The sequence below is a fragment of the Vanellus vanellus genome (assembly GCF_965231255.1).
Source record: "Vanellus vanellus genome assembly, chromosome: 16".
NCBI lineage: Eukaryota > Metazoa > Chordata > Aves > Charadriiformes > Charadriidae > Vanellus > Vanellus vanellus.
In genome coordinates, this window is record NC_138921.1 from 2,509,992 (window position 1) to 2,528,786 (window position 18,795).

The window sequence follows — 18,795 nt, forward strand, 5'->3', positions numbered from 1 at the left end:
TTTCTTGGTCCATAGGAGAAGTGCAGAAAGGTCAGGGAGCAACGGGGAGTGGATAACCGTGGAGACTGTGTTGATCGATGCCAAAGAAATGCCCCAAAAAATAAGTCTTATCAGATTGATGCAGCTCTCGCGCTGTAGGCTATGACCTCTCCGGGCTGGGGGGGAGCAAGCAAAGTTGGCGTTAGGCAAAACAGGAATAGAGCTCTACCTAGATACCAGGAGGGTGCAAAACCTCGCTCAAGGTTGAGCTCGACACCTACAGCCTCGACCACTTGACCGTCAATCTAGCTGGCGATGCTGGTCTTGGGACCAATCCTGTTCCATCTCTGTCTTCGCCTGGTGCTGACCTTCACAGCCTGTAGCGTTTTGTCAAAGCCGGTCCGGCTCGCAGAGCTGTGACAGCTTGCCTAGAGCTAAAAAGGAATGGTACAAGTTTGAGGCTATTCATAAGGAGCCAAACACTTCTTGTTCAAGGATAGGGCTTTGCCAAAAGCAACTCAAATTACACCTGATACTTAGGGTTTCCAGCCCATGTCTCTTGCAAGGAAAAATGGAAACTGGGGAGGGGGGGAGAAATCTGTTCCTCTCCCTCCCCTGCACCCATAGTCTGCACTCCTGGGGGCAGTCATCCCCGCCACGATCTGGCTTTTGGTCCCTGCTGCTTTCCAGCTGTAAGGTGCCCCAGGTCCGTGGTAGGTACCCATGGGATGGGCTGCGACCACGGCAGAATGTCTGCGACTCGGCTCAAGCCATCTGCCATGAAGCCAGTCATAAAACAGAGCATGGAAGTGGGGCGCAAGGTATGATGAGAGCTGGCATTTCTGCCACGAGGCTCACCGTGGGCTAGAAAACAAAAATAGAGTTGATTCACTCTCTGCCAGCTAACCTAGGTCTGTTTTTCCCTCTGAGCTCTAGGAAGATTGTCATGTCCCGTCTTCCCTCCCTCTCCCCCCCCCCCCCGAGTTGCCAGTATTTATTTTTCTTCTCAGGTCTATTCCATAACATGAACAGCATGATGGAAACATGGCAGTTTCGGTCCAAAAAGCAGCATCAGCAGCGCTGAGAGGGAGAAGTGTGCTGAGAGCAGGAATTCTGTTTATGAAGGGTTTCAAGGTTTCAGGCTCCATCCTGCATTGGAACAAACCCCGTAATTTTGCAGTTCTCGAAGAGAAAATTCTCTTCCTCCCACCTCCTTCGCTGCCGCCAAAATCTCTTTGTGTTGCTCAAAACATTTCATTTGCATTTCTGATGTCTTCATTATTCTGTACTTGGACACGAAACTTTAAAACCTCTGAAATGAAAAGGTTCCCTGAAACTATCATGTTACTGCCGTTCTGCAAAATGGTGAAGTAGGAAGCTTTGGCAGTGAATAACCCTCCCCAGATTCTTCTTCCTCGTCACTCTGACTACACCAGTCTAATCCAGAGATGCATCTTGTGCCTGTAAATAAGATATTCCACCCAAATATACCCCCATGGAGCCCTCTTGGACCAGTCTCCAAAGCACCCTTCACCCGCTCTGTGGGTGCTGCTTCTCGCATCCCGTGGGATGGCTGTTCTCCTTGTACGTGGTCCCAGCAGACAAACCCATGGCCCACGTAGGAGCCTGCGCTCTCCCGGCAGACCTGAGCTGCATTCGGGCTCCAAATAAGACGCTGAGGCTGGAATCCGCCGGGTGCTCTTTGGGCAGGGCTGGGAAGGGACCAGCGTGGCGGTTGTAGGTTGCTTCTAACGCTGGCTGAATCTCCAATGATGCTGGTGGGACTTTGGGTTCGCTTGGATCTGTTCCCAGGTCTTTATCCGTCAATGCCTACTCAACGGCGTTTACCAACTTCGTATGTCATTGGCTCTCTCCGCAGCCGCGCTGTGCACCTTGCTCGGCTCATTCGTCCCTAACCCCACCACTGGGCACAGCCCAGCGGCGCTCTGACCTTCTGCGGGTGCAAGACCTCCTTCAAGCCACACCATGTGGTGGTCGGTGAGGCTTTCGTCCTCTTCCTTCAGTGCCGTTCAACCTCCCCTTTCTCATTTAGGAAGTAGTTTCTTGCTTCGATCCTTCTGCAGTGACCCGCTCCGGCCACGCTGTCGCCGTTGCCTCTGCGGGGAGCGCATCCCACCTTCTCGGGTTATTCCTTCTGCACCCAACATTCCCACTTCTTCCCTGAGTTCTGTTCCACCCTCTGCACCCTGCAGAGCCCAGCTCCTGTCCCATCCCTGCTCCTGCCTCTCCGTCTAACGCGGACCGTTGTGCCAGCCTTTGCCTTTACCCTCCGGCAAAGGAGACTCTGAGCTGCCCCGGGGGTGTGATACCAAAGAAATGTCAACTTCTGAGGGTGTGATGCCCTCTGGAGTATGGTTTTCCATGGGGCAAAAGAGAGGTAAGGCAAGAGCCTCTAGCATTGGAAGGAGGAGGAATGCGCAGTGGAGCCTTGCGGCCATCCCCAAGGACACACCGGGAGAGGGGGAGAAAGGAAAGAGAAGGTATTTTTCTCCCGCAGCTCAGAGCAAGCGGCGTGTGCACATGTGAGCTTCCCACACAGGTCCCAAGCGCCAGCGTAGGGTTTTCAGCTGCCAGGACAGGGGTCTGGAAGGAGTTGATCCCTCACGGTCGCAGCACGGGGCGCTGCTATCGGCATCACGGCACAAGAGCCGTCATCGCAAGTGTGGACATCCACGTCCTTACCAGTTCATCCAAGTTGTCCCCTGGGGATTGCAGCAGTTAGTGGTACCTCTCTTCTCTGCCTGGGAAATCAGAGAGATCCTTCTGCCAAGCAAATTCAAAGGAGCCAAGTGACAAACTTTCTTTTTGCTCATATTTTTTTTTCCCCTCCCTTTTTGGAAAAGCTTTGGAGAAATTTCTCAAAGGGCTGTCTCAGCAACTTCCCTTCTGCTTCATCACTCTGAGCACTGCAACATCATCAAATTAGTCAAAAGAAAACAGTGGTGCCTCTCATTTCTCCAAACAGCCAGATGCTCTTTCCGAGGTGAGGCAGCATCCCGGGCTCTGCCTGTGTGCCAGTGGGGGAGGGCAGGATTCCTCTTTTCTTTTTTTAAGTAGCAAATTTTGCTTTCAGGACAAGAGACCACATCAAATGGGGTCACTTCCTCAAAACCCGCTCTGGATCTGAAAGATTTTGTTAACGCTGAAATAGTATTGAGTGGCTGTGGCGGTGGGACCCAGGTCAGAAGGACCTGTGCATCCTGAATCTGGCTTTTTAGGGGGTTCAGCCATACAAGTGCCTCTGAGGACAGACCTTCAGCTTTGCTTCCAGTTCTTCCAAGACACAATAGCGGTGATTTTTAAAATCCTCCTGTTCAATGCCCCAAAGCACCCAGGTCGGGTCTGACGGTGAGTCTTGAGGATTTCTCTGAAGGCAGCCAAGGGCAAGCCCCCCTTTCCCCTGCTCGCCTCAGGGGAACTGCGCCCTCCCCATCGCCCACCCGGAACCCCTGAGAAGGGCTCTTGTGTCGGTAAAGTGCTTTTGGAAATGTGATCTGGAGGCTGAGCTCAGGCACGGTGTTCCGGCCATCCTGCCGGTCTCCTTGAGTGCGTGAGTGGCATCCTCGTGTGATCGTGGCAGGTCGCCCCGCATCTCTGCTGGTGGCTGGGGAAGCCAAGTCAAGAGAGGAAAATAACTGACCCAAAAGACCCTGTTCCTGCCTGAGCTCGCAAACAAGGCAGTTACAAGAAATGGGCAGGAAATATTTGTAAAATGAAGCAATTGATGGGTTTTTTTTAACTTTTTCCCTCCATCTGGGGTGAGGCTGCGGCTGCTCTGAATGGGCTTTTCTCTCCCTGCCTCTCTCCAAAAGACAGAGCCGGATACTTCTGGGCAGCCTCATCCGGCAGAGGTCTGCGCTCGCTCAGCGCAGGGGCACGCACCCGCAGCCCTGCAAGGGACGGACAGACCTCCTCACCCGACACCGAGCGAACTGCAGCGCAACACCACCAAGGGGGCGAGAGAGACAACCACGAGTTTAGTCCTAATGGCTTCGTTGCAGCTACGCTTGACCGGGCTTTTATAGCAGCGGCCGAGGGTGAGGGCAGCACCTCGCTGCCTGGCTGACGCAGCCATAAGTCCATCAAGAAGAGCAATACACAGCCCATTTCTGCCTCAGTTGCCAACAGGAGATGGGATGCGGAGCATTCGCTGCTGAGCATCCAACCCTCAATGCCCACCTGGACTTCACTGTGCCTTGGGACGGTGCATCTCGCTGTCGGGTGATGCTCGAGGCCAGCGAACGGGAGCAGGGCCCCGCTCCAGCAATGCTTGTAATACGCAAAGTAGCCAACGACGGCGATGACTTAATTCAAGCATCTGGTCTTTCTCCGTGCCGTTGGCACAGGTACCAGCATTTATGGCTTCGCTGGTGTGCAGACAATGAGATTACGCGTGCAGCCTCCCGGCCGAGACCTCCGGCTGCTGCTGCCGATTGATGGATTCCTCCCCGAGGTTCTCTCGCGCCGGCAGACTCCGGTTTAGACGGGTTTGCAAACACCTTCCTGGAAACAGCGGGTCGTGCCAGGCGCCCGCAGGCGTACGCTCAGTGTCATTTTGGAGGCGCCTGTGGGATATCTGGCACGCTGGGGGCTGCCTGCCCAAGGCTCTCCTGTCTGTATAGAGGCAAAGTCTGTGCCCCTGGAGAGGCACCGTGGTCCCCCAGGAGGCAGGTTCCCTCTGCCGAACCTCAGGCACCAGTGAAGCCCAGGGATTTTTTCCATCGTCTTATGGGTTTAGTGCTTGTGTCTTAATTTTTGGGCCAGTTGTGGGGAGCAGTACGCTGGGGCTCACCAGCTACAGGAGATGGGTTGTGTATGGCCATCGTTTCATGTGCTCAGTGACTCCGCGTTGACCTGCCTCCACCCTCCCCGGTGTGATGGGGCTCAGAGCAAGAGGGCAGGGAAGTGCGGCCGTGGAAATGAGCGTTCTCCAGGAGGTTTCATAGCTGGCCTTGTCTTAGAGGAAGAGCCAGATTTGCTGAATTTTCATCCTGCTAATTCTCTGTCTTGCTGCTGGGAATTCTCTGGATGAAGGTAGGCTGGATGTGTCGAGAGACCCGGAGCTTCCCCTGTGGGTGAGCTGGCAGAGGGTGGAGTGGGTATGGACTGGTTCACGGTTGTCCCCAGCCCTGGGACCTGCGTGGCTGCCGAGTGCTCCTGGCAGCGCCGGGACCTGTTGTCTTTGGCCGCGGCCGAGCGGTGCGGCGGGTGGGGTTTCTCCTGTTTTATCTGATTGAAACCCTTTCGCGTACTCGTAGGAGCCAAGTCACAAAAGAACAGCTTTCTGTTCCTAGGGGGGAGGGGGCACAGAAAAGGCAGTAAAAACCGCCCCTATGGCACCTGTACCTCCTCGCTTGCACCAAGCTGGCCACTTCCACCCTAAGGCAGCCAACGTTTGGAGGGCCTCCAGGAGCCTGGTGTAGTATTTTGGCAGCTGAACATTGCTCTGTAAAGGCAGAAAAACTACAGAAAGCTTAGAGCACAGGAAGATCACCTTTAAGTGAAGTATTTTCCTTAAGCTGTACCTAAAGATACGAGCTGGGGGGGCGAGGAGGGTTGTGAAACCGAATTTGTATGTACGCATCTTCCTGCGACGGTGTCAAGAGCACCGTGTTGGTGTGAATTACATCCCGAGTGCGAGTGTCCTACTTTGATCGGTGCCCAAAGCTCGCCCTCGTTAATGGGAAAGCTCATTATTGACTCTAGTGGGCATCTGGAAGACTTTTAAGAACCTACAGCAGGAACAAAACAATTGCCAGAGCGCATCACCCCGATGGTCTGTTGAGAAAGGGTGAAGGCAGTTTGGCTGCCCATCCCGGCCCGTGCTCCCGTGCAGCTCAACCCATGGATCTCTGTCCCATACGTGGCCTCACCAGGGCGGTCGGTGCCTTCGGCGCGGACGCCGCAGCCTGCCTTCTCTGAGCATCACGGCTCTCAACCCCGTTTGTTTTTTCTCCTTCGTGAGGGCTCATATGGCAGTGGTTTTGCATCGCCTGCTTGGATGGCATTTAACAGCCTCACCGACATCCCGCGGCACGTTCCCCAGGCAAAACGTGCACGGGACGCTGTGTGCACCGTGGGTTACGCCAGGCTCGCTGCGCCGGCCGAGGCAGCCAGCGCTGGGGACGTCCTCAGCCCCTCAGCCTTACCAACTCCCAGCTCCGTGGAGGCAATCCATCAGTTTGCTCGAGTAAAATCGCTCGCGCTCACCGGCATTTGCAGCATCTGTAAAGGTCAGGAAGAGGAGAGAGAGCTGTCTCTCCCTTCTGGGAGCCACCTATTTTTTCTTGTTTTTTTTTTTTTCTTTCCTCTCCTCCTCTCATAAACACCAAGCTGTTCTGCAAACCCGTCTGGTTCTGCTATGAGGTTTTGCCATGAGGTTTTGCAGCTGGAACTGCGCGTGCCTCTCCTTTCCCCAGCTCTGTGCTTGTCCTCGCAGGGCTCTGGCTTGGGTTTTTGGGGTGCCAAGGGTCTGCCCCGTCTGGGCAGGTGGTTCCTGTTGTTTTGCAGGCACTCTGCTCACCCGCGCGGTGAAATTCCTATTGTGTTTGGGTTGCCCCCGCCGCGGTGATTCATCTCTCGAGGTCGAGCGTTTCCTCCCCTCCCGTGGGGTGACGTGTGAGCTTTTGCTCCTGCGGGAAGCAGCTGGAGCAGGTCCTGAAGCCATCGCTCCGGGTCCCAGCCCCATGGTCCCAGCACCCATCCACCCTCCAACCCGCTAATGGTTTTTAACCCTTCAGTTTCAGGGAAGGGGAAAACAAGCCGCAGAAAGCCTTACCGGCTCGGATGGAGAATGACCGTGTCTTCGGTGACCTGTGGGGGAAGAGCAATGTGCCTGTGGTCCTGAACAACCCCTACTCCGAAGCAGAGCAGGTAAGAGCCCATGGCTCGTGCTGCTTTGGGTGGGAAGGGGTTTTGGGGGTTCATGACCCATCCTGGTGGGCTCTCACACCCCAGAGAACCTGCAAGGTCTACACGCACTACCCTGAAGACCTTTGATCCCAAAAGCTGGAGTTCATGGGGTGTAGAGCCCTTTTGGTCCAAAAGCCAAATTCCCTGTGGTTTGGGCAGTGTAAAAGTCACTGGAGAACGATGCTCTTTATCCAAGGGGCCAGAGTGGGATGGGAGCGCAGCCGAGGACCAGGACTCTGAAACCTCCCTCGGGACTGTCGTCCCTTTTTGTGGCAAAAAGCCGAGTTGCATCGTTAAAGTCATTTTGATTCATGTGATGGTAATTCAATAGAGCACTTCAGATAATATGTTGTACGGTGCCTTTTCATCTCCTAACACTCCATAGACATAAATTCTTGGGCTTCCTTGCCAAAAGTGGATTAACTCCGCGTTTGTAGCAAAGCCAGAGACGTAAGGCAGACCCTGCCAGGCCAGAAAGATCACCTTGGGGAAAACATGACGTGCGTGAGCGCTGCCAAGCCTGTTCAGGCAAACGTGTCTCCCTGATGGGATTAACCAGCAGCAGGGCAGGACACGGGGGACCAGTCTGGGGACCATTTGGTCTCCTCGCCCCACCGTATTTCTCAGGGTGACATAGTAAGGACTGTTTTCCAAAGGAGGGGAGAAAAGTGATTTAGTGGTCACATGAAGACTTCCGAGAAAATCGGTGTTTCCTCAGCTCAGGAATGTCCTCAGCAGATACTTCTGGCTGATGCCTCTTCCCAGCTCCAACGAGCTGCAGTGCAACTCTCCTCGCTGACGTGCCACCTGCAGACCACCACAGGGCAGGTGCCGCTCATGGTGTGGTTGACACCCAGATGTCGAGCCTGGCCCTGATACCCAACAGTGTCCAGAAGCACCTCCCAGGCCATGGCTCTGCCACTTCATGCTTTCCCATTTCACAGCCATTTGGCAAGATGCAGAGGGGGTGAGGTCACATGAGGTGACATGGTCTCTTCATGCCCATGGAGGTGACATGGTCTCAATTTAACTCTGCTCACGGCCTCACTCCCCCTGTGCCAGGAGCACCGCTGTTTCTCCTGGGACTCCTGAGCAGAATGATGTTCATGTGCACTTTTGCAGCGCGCACAGTGTCGGAGGCTCATGGGACACGCGAGACGCACTGCGCAGGCGCTGATGCACACGTAGGGTGGCTGAGATGCTCCTGACCATGCCAGACTTGCTGCATAGCTTTAACCAACCTGGTTGGGTGCTCAGAGGTGTTTGAGAGCTATTGCCATCCTCCTCTCACCTGGCTGCAGCTCAGGATTGCAGCCAGATCTCCCAGCAGCATAGAGAACCTTACGGTGGGTATCGTCCTACATCGGCACACACAAACGGGTGCATCCAAGAGCTGCAACACACTTTGTTCAGCTGTTCCTGGGCAGCCCCGCGTCCCGCCGAGCGGTTAATGCGCTGTGGCAGGTATCACGAGCCCGTCTCGCCCAAGGCCAGGTCACCGCTCTGGTCCCTTTGCCCCAGCTCTGGACAGACACTGTCTTTCCGCCTCCTTTGCTAAGCTCCTTGCATGTACATGTCTGTAACTATAAGCACTTTATAACCTTCTGTGTTCAGAGCTTAATTTCTTTCCCTGTTAGGGCTGCCAAAACCTCCAGTCTTAAGCTGTTATTAAACACTTTAATTTTTATATATATTTTTTTTTTCACTAGATGTGCGGCTTTCTTTTTATCCTTCTTATCCCCAATTTGGTGCGCCTGCTCTTCCGGAGGCGGTCTGCTTTTTCCTCCGTGCTCCCCACAGCCGTTGCCCAGGGGCTGCGTGCGGTGGAGGCAACCGAACTTCTTGCAAGCTGCAATAAATAGTGTCAAATAGAGTCAAGCCGAGTGCGAGCTTTTTATACACGCTGCTCTTTAAAGCCAGATTTGGTGGATTCACTTGGCCAGGTGGGGAATGCTCACTGAGGCTCGTAATAAGGTGCTGAAAGACCCGGTAGGCATCGATCCCTGTCCCTCTTTTGTTGTTTTGGGGTGGGGTTTTTTTGTTTTGGTTTTTGGGTTTTTTTTTTTTTTGAAATCACGCAGTGTGTTTTGCTGGTTTCCCAGGAGCCCAAATTTCCCCTCGGCCCTAAACCTGACCCATGGAAAGATGCAGTGACTGCACCAGCCCAGGTCCCGCGTGAGTCATATTTCAGTCCGTACGGATTGATTTGTTGGGCGCTCCAGGGTAACCGGGGGCGTGTGTGTCCATGTAGCTGCCAGAGGAAGGGAGTCATATCAGCTCCGCGCTTCTAAGGATGATTTACAGCTTTATAAAAGCGAAAACCACACTTTCAGCTAGCGGGGTTAATGCAGTCTGGAAGGAAATGTCAGCGTGCCGATATATCTATGACCTGGGCTAATGCCGCAGACCTCAGCCTCCCACGGTCGATGCATTTCAGCAGCGCCGCCGTCGCGGGGACCCCCCGAAGCCCAGCCGGGACGCGGGAGGAAGGCTGAGGATCTGTAGAGCCCACTCGAGTCCGCAAAAAGGGAGATGCTCGCTGCCGTTCTGGCCCCGGGAGGTGCCCGGGGCTGGGTGCGTTTCTCCTCTGCCTCTGCAAGACCCGCAGACAGCTCGCAAGCTGTGCGCTGCCGATAAGTGCCAACACGCTCCCTGCAAAAGATGTTTGCATAATGCATCTGCGCCCCGACTGCGACGTTAGTCTCTCCGCTTGTCCCACTCTTGAGTCACTAATAGCACAGCTGCCTAATTAAAACATGAAAGGATCTCGCACAACCTCCCTGACAGAACCAGGGGTAATATTTGGCTTCGGCTTTGCTGTGCAGGGAAGGCATATACGCACACACGCACAGAGCTCTTTCCCAGTCTCTTCTGGGTGTCACTCTCTCCGCAGCTGCTCTGCGCTGCGGTTGCCAGACCTGGCACCTCTGCTTCGCGTCGGTGGTGTCTCCTCGGCTGCTCCATCCCCAGGGATTCCGCGTGCCTCTGCACCGCGGCCCTTTTTCAGCAGAGAGTCAAACTTTTGCCGGTTCTTGCAGGGAAAAGACAAAAAAGGAAAGGGAGCAGCTTTGAGAGAGGCTTAAGGTAGAACATCTGTAGGCAGATGTTAAGCAGCCGACATCCACCAGCTTGGACCGTGAGCTCGCTCACCTGAAGGATGGGGTTGTTGCTACATCTGGATTCGTAACATGCTCCTCGGCCGTACCTGCTCCAGCAAGGTGGTGTTCAGCAGCACGCCTCCTAAGATGCTCTGAAGCCCCATCAGCAAACCAAAATTAACTCGGAATAAAAAAGTGGTGCCGGGTACAACCAACACCTTCTGCTTGGTACTTCTAATTTCTGTCTGGCAAGTGGAAGTACAGGTCGGGATTGGGTTTTGTTTGCATTTTTGAGCGGCAGTTTTCAGCTAGGTTTTACCAATCTCATGAGCGGTCACGCTCAGAAGGAAGGTGGCAGATTATTCCCTTCGGTCCCTAAGGGTGGCCCAGGTTGGTGCAGAGAGCACAGGATGTTGTTAGTGGCTCAGGGATGGTTTAATTCTCTTGAAAGAGTAAAACAAACAGAAAAAAAATGACCAGGAACTGCCACTACCATAATTCAGATTCCTCAAAACTGAAAAAAAAAAAAAAAAAGAACTTAAAAATAGTGCTTTTCCAGGACTACGTTTAGGAGGTTCTTTTTATTTACTGCTGGTTTTGGGCTCTATACGAAGTCTTATATTTGTTTTCTGCAGCACGGAAAGGGGAAGCTGAGATCCACTGTGTGGTCATCTGGCTTCAGGGGCTAGGACTTCAAAACACTCCGCGGGAAGATCACAGGACTTGTGACATGAGGAATGTCACAGAGACCCATGACAGCATAGCCTGAGGGCATGCAGCGAGTGGCTTTTCAGAAACTGGGAGGACCAAAGAGGGTCCTACCAAGTGGTCAGGTTGCAAAGCTCTCCCTCCCCCTCCATCCTCTGCCTCTTGCTCCCAGCACGTGCTTTCAGTGCGTGGCATTGCGCTGTGAGCCTCAGGCTGCTTGACAGCAAAATCCCTGTTTTGCAAGAAAAAAAAAAAAAAAGTGTGGAGAATATGGTAAAAATAAGTACTGGGCAAAAAAATATGGCCAACGTTGCCACCAGCGCGATGCAGCGGTGTCTGCTCCCCCAGGCATCAGTCTCGCAGTCAATCAGGCATCGATCTCTCTCTCTGCTTCGGAAAAGCAGAGCAATCTTCTGTCTGGCAAAGGAAGAACAAGTTAGATCTGGAGCCTCATCTGCTTTTGTCATCCTGGTGGTCCCTGTTGCTTTCCCTCCTGGGTTTGCTCAGCAGCAAAAGTGCTTGTTCTGAAACAAGAGCTTCTTCCACCGTGAGCCAGCTCTTCTTCAGTTGGTCCTTCAGGCTGTAACGCTGGATTTGTACTCTTGGTGTTAGTCCATGCGGTGCGAATGGACATGAGCCCAGAACCACCAAAAAGGAGGGTGGGACGCCACACAGCTCTGCTGAAGGCAGCGCCGCCTTTAAAAAAACCTTGCAGATGGATTAGAAAGGGACAAGAAGCTACAGGATTCACGTAAGAAGTCTACATCACAACTCGGTCCCAGCCCTGCTTTGCAGAGAAGCAAGCCTTTAAGCGGTGCTAAATAGAAGCAGGTTTTGACAGGACCCTCTGGTGTGGGACCAGGTCACCCCTTGAAACCTGCAGCGACACTGTTGCGGTTGCAGTGACTGAATTATGCCCTACTATAAGATCTGATTCCTAGAAGAAACGTCTCTGCTGGCCAGGGCCACCGCGGATCTCGCTGTCCCATGATCTGCTGGCAGGCCCTGATTGCTCTTCAAGTTTTTCAGTGCTTGGGGCAAATGAGGGTCACAGTAGAAACATCAGATATTATTTGTGAAAACATGTGCGAATACAAGCGCTGGCAGCCAGCTCTCCTCGTTACAAGCTCTCTGCTGGCTGAGGCTCTTCCTTATGTTGGCGTATAACTGAAGACGTGCTGGATGAGCACATCCTGACGCAGAGTATGAGGGAGGGCTGGAGACTCAGAGCCGAGACTGAAGTAATCCGACTATGCGTAATTCAGCAGCCCTCCCGCTTGCATAATTTATCCATCCTTATTCCTACGATTTCCCAGCGTTGATATCAAAGGAGACGTGCCTTTGGCTTGCTCAGAGGACCGATCGGCTGTTAGCTCTATCTCCCAGTGCTCGTATTAATGAGGCAGAGCTTGGCACATGTAAAACCCGAGCAGGTGATGCTCCTTAAAAAGAAACATCTAATATATTTTAGAGAGGTAAGTCTTCCACTGGGAACCTTGAACACGTTACCCTAAGCCACTTCCGTCTCTGTTTTTTAACTCTTCGTCTACAGATTTGGCTGTTCCGTAAACAGAGATTCTCAATTGCGTTGAGGGTTGGTTGCTCCATTGTAGGATCCCAAACGCTGCCAGTGTTTGGATCGGATACCTTTTTCTCGCTATATTATCACTAGGATTTAAGCACAGGCATCCACTAATACAAGATGCTGCTGCTTGTTGTGGCCTTTCTCCCGTATCTTGTCGATGAATACTAACCTTGTGCCTGGTCTTCACTGTTGTCCAGCCACCGCCATCCGGGCGGCAGTCCCCAACTAAGAACACAGTGAATGGAAGTCCTTCCAAATGCCCGCGCTTTGTCAAAATCAAGAACTGGGAGACGGGCTCTGTGCTTCACGACACTCTGCACCTCAAGACAGCTATGGTGAGTAGAGTCGATAGGACTGGCCAAAAGTTGTCTGAGCATAATCGAGTGGATCGCAGGGTTTCCAAGATGGCTTTACATGGAAATGCAGAACTGGATGAATTTAGGTCAGTCATCTTGTCTCCAGTGCTGTCTAAATTTCAAACCTCTGGTGCAATAAGCTGGGTGAGAGGGAAGCCCATCTGGGATAAATCAGGAAAAGCATATGACTTTATGTCAAGCTGGGGCAAGAATCTAGTGGGCCCCAATCGTCCGTATTGGGTGGGACAAGAGATGGCTGCACACGCTCGAGCTGTCTTACACAACGTTACCTGTAGGTGTGAAAACAAGTTAAGTTGGAAATGTCCCTGTTTGTCAAAGATGCCACCAACTTCTGCGTAGCTAATCGTTGGCTTCCCCCAGCCCAGCCCGTGTAACCAAAAGTGCTGCAGTAACCCAAGACACGCGTGTCTCCTTCTGCCTCTTCAGGCCACCGCGTGCACCGAGCAGATCTGCATGGGCTCCGTAATGACCCCTAGCCAACACGTCCGCAAGTCAGAAGATACCAGGACAAAAGAGGAGGTGCTCCTCTTGGCTAAAGACTTCATTGACCAGTACTACTCCTCCATAAAGAGGTAAGCATTGGCTGTAGAAGGTCATAGGCCCTGGCTGCTGCTTATGCTGAGGTGTCACATATGATCTGGTCTTTCACACTTCAAGTCAAAGCAGGGTGAGACTGTGGTGCTCCATGTTCAGCTGCTTCTTCAGGAGAGTTTCATTCCTAGCATTTGTCGTGTGCCTCTGTGCAAATTACCCACCTCTCCCATTCGCACTTGGTCATGTGTTGTCTGAAAGCACACACGTGTGCGCGTATATGTGCAGAAAGAACTCGTGCCCAGGTGGAGAACAGCAGGATTCCCTGCCCTCCACCTGGGTTGGTGACTGCCATCTCCTCCCTTCCCCACACGGGCAGATCCGGCTCCAAGGCCCACATGGAAAGGCTGGAGGAAGTCACCAAGGAGATTGAAGCCACTGACACCTACCAGCTGCGGGACACAGAGCTGATCTACGGAGCCAAGCATGCCTGGAGAAATGCAGCCCGCTGCGTGGGCAGGATTCAGTGGTCCAAGCTGCAGGTGAGCCCCGGCACAGCTGGCGACAGCTGGCAGGTTGCCTGCCAAAGGACGCAGTGGAGTTGTGGAGAGGCAAAACTTTGCTCTTCAGACAGCCGGGGAAGCACAGCACAGGTACAGCTTGTGTTCAGCACACAGCAGCTACGCTCTTCTTGACAGCTTCGGGGGATGCACAGGCTGGGAAGTCAGCAGGAGCTGGAAAAGCATCTGTGGGGTAGGTGTAGCTGAGGTGTTTGTGCCTGAAACGGGGCCAAGTGGAAGCTGGCTCTCTAGAGAAGTTTTTCCAAAACCAGATACTGCTCCGATATCTTACATGCTGCTTCCAAAACTATTGCTCTGCCTGGAGACAGGCAGCAGGACACACTCGTCCTTGGTACAGAGATGCTGTGGCAAGAGAAGATTTGGCTCAGTGCCCTTTTGACTAGCTGGAAGCATCACGTAGGATCTGAATTAGTGATCTCTAGTGGAATCCCTCGGTACGGAGATGACGTCTCCCTCTCTAACCTGGAGCACAGCTCAAGTGCTGCTGAGCAATTCTTGTGGTTGCTTCACAAGGGGTATAGGCACTGCCTGGGGCCGAGCGGCTGGGCCTCCTTCGCTCCCAGCTCAGCCTTTAGTTCTTCTCTTCCACTGTTTCTTTTGGCATATCTGAACCGTGGGAGGAGCCGTTTCTGCAAGAAGTTGTCTTCAAGCCTTCTGCTGACTTTCTTTCCTGGTTTCCCCATTCTTTTGTAGGTGCCCCATCCCGGGAAACATTGAAGGTCAGGTTGGATAGGGCTCTGAGCAACCTGATCTAGCTGAAGATGTCCCTGCCCATGGCAGGAGGGTTGGACTAGGTCCCTTCCAACCCAAACCATGCTATCTTTCTATGACTCCCCATCCTTTCAGTGGATCTCAGGCCTGACTGATACCTGTCCTATCTCAGCTTTGAGTCTTGAGCTACAAGAGACAAAGAGCAGAAACCAAAACTGTTGGTGGATAAAGCCAGGAACAGCAGCACGTTGAGAGCACTGGATTGGGGAAGTTTTTGCCCGAGCAGCAGATGACTCACCTCTCTACAGCAGAAAGGGCAGCTGGATTAGACATTCACATGTTGTAAAGGCAGGGAACACATAATTATGGAGCTTTAGATATCTAACAAGTCACGGTGGCTTCTAGGACTTTCCCTGTGCTGTGTTTCTTCTGCTTGGCTCTGCCCTAGGAGTTGGAGCATCCTGTAGCATCACCACAATTGCTTCTGCTATTTCAGGTGTTTGATGCCAGGGACTGCACCACAGCCCATGGGATGTTCAACTATATCTGCAACCACATCAAATACGCCACCAACAAAGGGAATCTCAGGTGAGCCACCAGGGAGTCACCAGGGTTTATATCTGAAGGCCTCTGGATGTGTGTCAACCCAGCTCTGGGCCCTGTTGACATTGTCTCCTTTAGCAGCTGCTGCACGATAGGATGGTTGTAGCCAACACCTGTCATGGGGAGTGTTAGAGGGACTTGATATCAGGGGAAAGTGTCCTGATGGTCCCAGTATACCTCTTGCTCTCCATGGGACCTCAAAGGGCAGATTTTCCAATTATTTCTCCTTTCCTATATTTGGCATCAAATGCAGACCACGGGCTGCTCTCCATATCTCTCTGAAACCCCATGTTAGCAGCCAGCTTCTGCCTGGAGCTGAATGGCTGGAAATCCCCCAAATTCCAGAGCTGGAGTGCACCTGGCCATGACTTCTTCTGATGACGGAAATGCAATCAATGTTTGGGGTTCGTCCAGGGCACCAGCAGAGGTGGTGCACAGGGTGGCGGCAGGCAGGGGCAGCACCTTTCCCCCACAACAGTTTGCCGTTCCTCTGATGACCCCTGTTCCTGCGCCCTTGCAACGTCCTCAGCGTTCACCAGCGCTGCCTCTTCCTTCCAGATCTGCTATCACCATCTTCCCGCAGCGGACGGACAGCAAGCACGACTTCCGCATCTGGAACGCCCAGCTCATCCGCTACGCTGGCTACAAGCAGCCCGATGGCACTATCCTGGGAGACCCCGCAAACGTGGAGCTGACGGAGGTACCGGCTGAAGCCATCCTTCCTGGGCACCATGGGTGTGGGGCTGATGGGGGTGTGCAGAAGCTCTGAGCATCCCGGGAGTGAGGAGGGTGCTGGGTCAGGTAGGGTTTATCGGTCCCACTGCAGTACCACAAAGTGAAGCTGGGTTTGTCCCACTCTGGGATATTTTCCCAGGAATAAAAGCTGTTTCCAAGCAGGCAGGAGTTGGCCATAGCTGCACCGAAAGACTTTTGCTTGTGCTGAGAAGGGGTCACTTAGCGGTGCTGAGGGAACTGTTGCAGGAGGACGTGTGTGCCCACTGCTGACCTGGGCCAGTTGGGAATCAGAAATGAGATTTGCCCGTTGGCGCTGCCCGCGCAGCACCAGCGCTCTGATCAGCTCTTCCCAAACTCCTCTGCTTTTCTCACTCGTTTTCTCCTTCACCATTACAGGCACAAATAAGGTAAGGAGCTTTTCCAGAGCCGTGATCCTACCTGGGGATCTAGTTCTAGGCTCCTTTTCAGCCCAAATCCCCCATACATGGCCATGGGTTAGCTGTGACAGGCAACCCCATGTCATAGCTCCCTTGGATGGAGATTATTGCTTGACCATAAAGGCTGAGCAGAGCTGCTGTTAGGAGACACTGCCTTGTGCCATGTAACTCGCTGCCCGTAACGCTTGAAGAGCAGGTGACCTGCTGGGACTCCTAAACCCCACCTTTGCTTTTCCTGTAGATCTGCATTCAGCAAGGGTGGAAGGCACCACACGGGCGCTTCGATATCCTGCCTCTGCTCCTCCAAGCCAACGGCAACGATCCAGAGCTGTTTGAAATCCCCCCAGAGCTTGTGCTGGAAGTGCCCATCCGGCATCCCAAGTAAGTCAGAGTAAGCCCCAAAACCGCTCGAGGGCATCAGCAGGCCTCAGTGACTCTGGGTTCATGCTAAGCCACCTTGTGTGCTTGGCCTGTCCTTGCCGTGGCTTGGGTGCTTTACCCAAGACCCTCTTCCAGGTCTTCCCTCCACTCTGATGTAAAGCTGGCAGAGCCTGGAGGTAGAAAGCAAGTTGTGTCCTTATCTCAGGGCTGGTTTCCCTTTCCTTGAAGTCTCCTGGGACTTACACCACTCTGTAATGTTTCTGATACATCACTTTCTCCCTATAAACAGCCCCGAAGGGAGATATTAATTACCTCCAGGAATCATTCTGCTCATGTGTCCTTCTGCCTGGTGGCTGGTAGCAAAGTAATCTCCTCCCTTTCCTTGCCTGCATTAGGCAGGGGAGGATCGCCTAACCCTGTTGTATCCCCGGCAGGTTTGAATGGTTTAAGGACCTGGGCCTGAAGTGGTATGGTTTGCCAGCAGTTTCCAACATGCTCCTCGAAATTGGTGGCTTGGAGTTTTCCGCCTGCCCCTTCAGCGGCTGGTACATGGGCACAGAGATTGGAGTCCGGGACTATTGTGACAACTCTCGCTACAACATACTAGAGGTAATTCCTCGTCCCCGAGGAGGCTAGGTGCTCCTGGGGTGAAGTGGGGGGGTGTGAAGTTACTGGGGAGGAGGCCGGACACTGAGAGAGTGTTGCCTTGAGAAGGAGAGTATAGGTTATCCAAGTCCCCCTTAGATGGGGCAGTTACATTCTCCTGGAGCCACATGGGCAAGGGTATGATGGGCTGGCAAGTCTTTTTGTGTCCTACGGGGCCAAGTGGTATCTGAAACAACGAGTGCGATGACTGCTGAGGTCCCCATAGACTTCTCAAAGCATCTTATGGCACCTGGTCATGTGTTTGAGTAAGGCCAAGTGCAAAGACGTAGTGGGGCTGAGAGGGTGCTGAGGCACTTGATGGCTCCTCAGGGACATGCCCGCTCATGGGGACCCTCCAGCTGGCCCCTCTGGAGCACTCTGCCATGGCTTGGGGACTTTCCACACTGGGGAGAGGGTGAATCAGAGACAAAGCCAAGCCATGGGGAGGTGCTGGTGCAGAAGATCTGCACCCAACAAGGGTGACTCCTTTGCCCTTCCCAGGGGCACACTGTGTTACTTGGAGGGGCTTCATCCTTCCTCAGTTGCTTGAAAACCAGAGAGGTGAGAGCGAGTGTGTGTTTGTGCACAGGCACGTCTGTGATAGTGTCCAGGGGGAGCACTCCAGGTAGAAGAAACAGGCTGAGAAAAAGCAGAGTTTGGGGTCTGGCATGGGAAGGGATGCAGGGCCTGTTCCTCCCAGCACACGGATCACCACCATCTCCCGCTGTCCCTCACCCATTTCCCCTCCTCCCACAAAGAGCAACTGCTCTTGATGGCCCTTTTCAGCAGCATTTAGTCATTTTCCTGTGCGTGGGGGAGGAAGGGAGGCCAGACTGGCCTTGCTCCTGTCATGGAGAGGAAAAGGCTGGACCACATCTTCTCAGAGGAAGGCAAATGTCAGCCCTTCATTGCAAGAGTGCTGCCCTGCCCTGCATGTGCCTTGTGTGAGCCTGGGTCCCTCCTTCGGGTTCCCCTCTTCGAGCAGAGATCTTCAGTCCACGGTTCTTGGTCATTAGAAGTGTTCACCTTCTACCATGTTTTGTTACAGCAAGTGGCCAAGAAAATGAATCTGGATATGAGGAAAACCTCCTCACTGTGGAAGGACCAGGCCCTGGTGGAGATCAACATCGCTGTGCTGTACAGCTTCCAGGTACCTGAGTAACAGAACTCCGTTGTGTTTGAGTCAGGCTTGAGGGACACGAGTATTGGATTGGACAAGGATGGAGACATCTGCCCAAAGACAATGGCAGCAGCTGATACACTCAGCTGACATTGCGCTGTGCCTTCCTAGTTTTGGGCTGTTCCAGGAGCCTGCAGTGAAATTTAGTAATCTCTATGCCCTGGATGTTGCAAAGACACCACTACCGGCATCTGAGCTCTGCCCATCCAGAGGGAGTGCCCCAAGGGGTCAAGATCCAGCTCTTCTGTCCTGCCCATGAGGCAAGAATTGGCCCAGGTTCTCCTCCCTCTTGCACTTAAAGGTTGAGTAGC

General features: G+C 53.3%; 1 protein-coding gene across 2 annotated transcripts in view; it reads left to right on the forward strand.

Moving 5' to 3' along the window:
- NOS1 (nitric oxide synthase 1) overlaps positions 1 to 18,795 on the forward strand; it is a gene marked incomplete at its 3' end in the record, with an annotated part of 38,753 nt that overhangs the window by 3,546 nt on the left and 16,412 nt on the right. The window contains exons 2-10 of one of the 2 annotated variants that reach the window (XM_082491530.1): positions 6,741 to 6,873; positions 12,501 to 12,638; positions 13,107 to 13,252; positions 13,591 to 13,753; positions 15,000 to 15,091; positions 15,665 to 15,806; positions 16,520 to 16,659; positions 17,094 to 17,268; positions 18,353 to 18,454. In XM_082491530.1, coding sequence (XP_082347656.1) covers positions 6,741 to 6,873; positions 12,501 to 12,638; positions 13,107 to 13,252; positions 13,591 to 13,753; positions 15,000 to 15,091; positions 15,665 to 15,806; positions 16,520 to 16,659; positions 17,094 to 17,268; positions 18,353 to 18,454 — 1,231 coding nt within the window. The remainder of the gene's footprint in view (positions 1 to 6,740; positions 6,874 to 12,500; positions 12,639 to 13,106; positions 13,253 to 13,590; positions 13,754 to 14,999; positions 15,092 to 15,664; positions 15,807 to 16,519; positions 16,660 to 17,093; positions 17,269 to 18,352; positions 18,455 to 18,795) is intronic. The other variant, XM_082491531.1, reaches the window with a different exon arrangement.